The 202-nt window shown below is 42.1% G+C and overlaps 1 protein-coding gene across 1 annotated transcript in view; it reads right to left on the minus strand.

The window, feature by feature from the left end:
- Positions 1–13: 13 nt before the first annotated feature.
- LOC107567042 (mucin-2-like) overlaps positions 14–202 on the minus strand; it is a 2,569-nt gene continuing 2,380 nt past the window's right edge. Inside the window, exon 3 of the mRNA XM_016252632.1 lies at positions 14–83. Within this exon, the coding sequence (XP_016108118.1) occupies positions 14–83 (70 nt within the window). The remainder of the gene's footprint in view (positions 84–202) is intronic.

The following is a 202-nucleotide window of genomic DNA, read 5'->3' on the forward strand; positions in this document are numbered from 1 at the left end:
TGTGGTTGCTGAATCAGTTGTTGACGTTGGTGCTATAGTTGAGGAATATGGAGGTGTGGTTGAGGAAGTCAAAATTGTTGCATCTGTAGTTGTTGTGTTGTCAGACAGAGTTGTGGTTGATGCATCAGTGGTTGACATTAGTGGTGTGGTTGTGGAATCCAAAGTTGTTGTTGCATCAGTAGTTGTTGTTCTGTCAGGTATA

Source organism: Sinocyclocheilus grahami, unplaced genomic scaffold (assembly GCF_001515645.1).
Source record: "Sinocyclocheilus grahami isolate Dianchi unplaced genomic scaffold, SAMN03320097.WGS_v1.1 scaffold1123.1, whole genome shotgun sequence".
Lineage (NCBI taxonomy): Eukaryota > Metazoa > Chordata > Actinopteri > Cypriniformes > Cyprinidae > Sinocyclocheilus > Sinocyclocheilus grahami.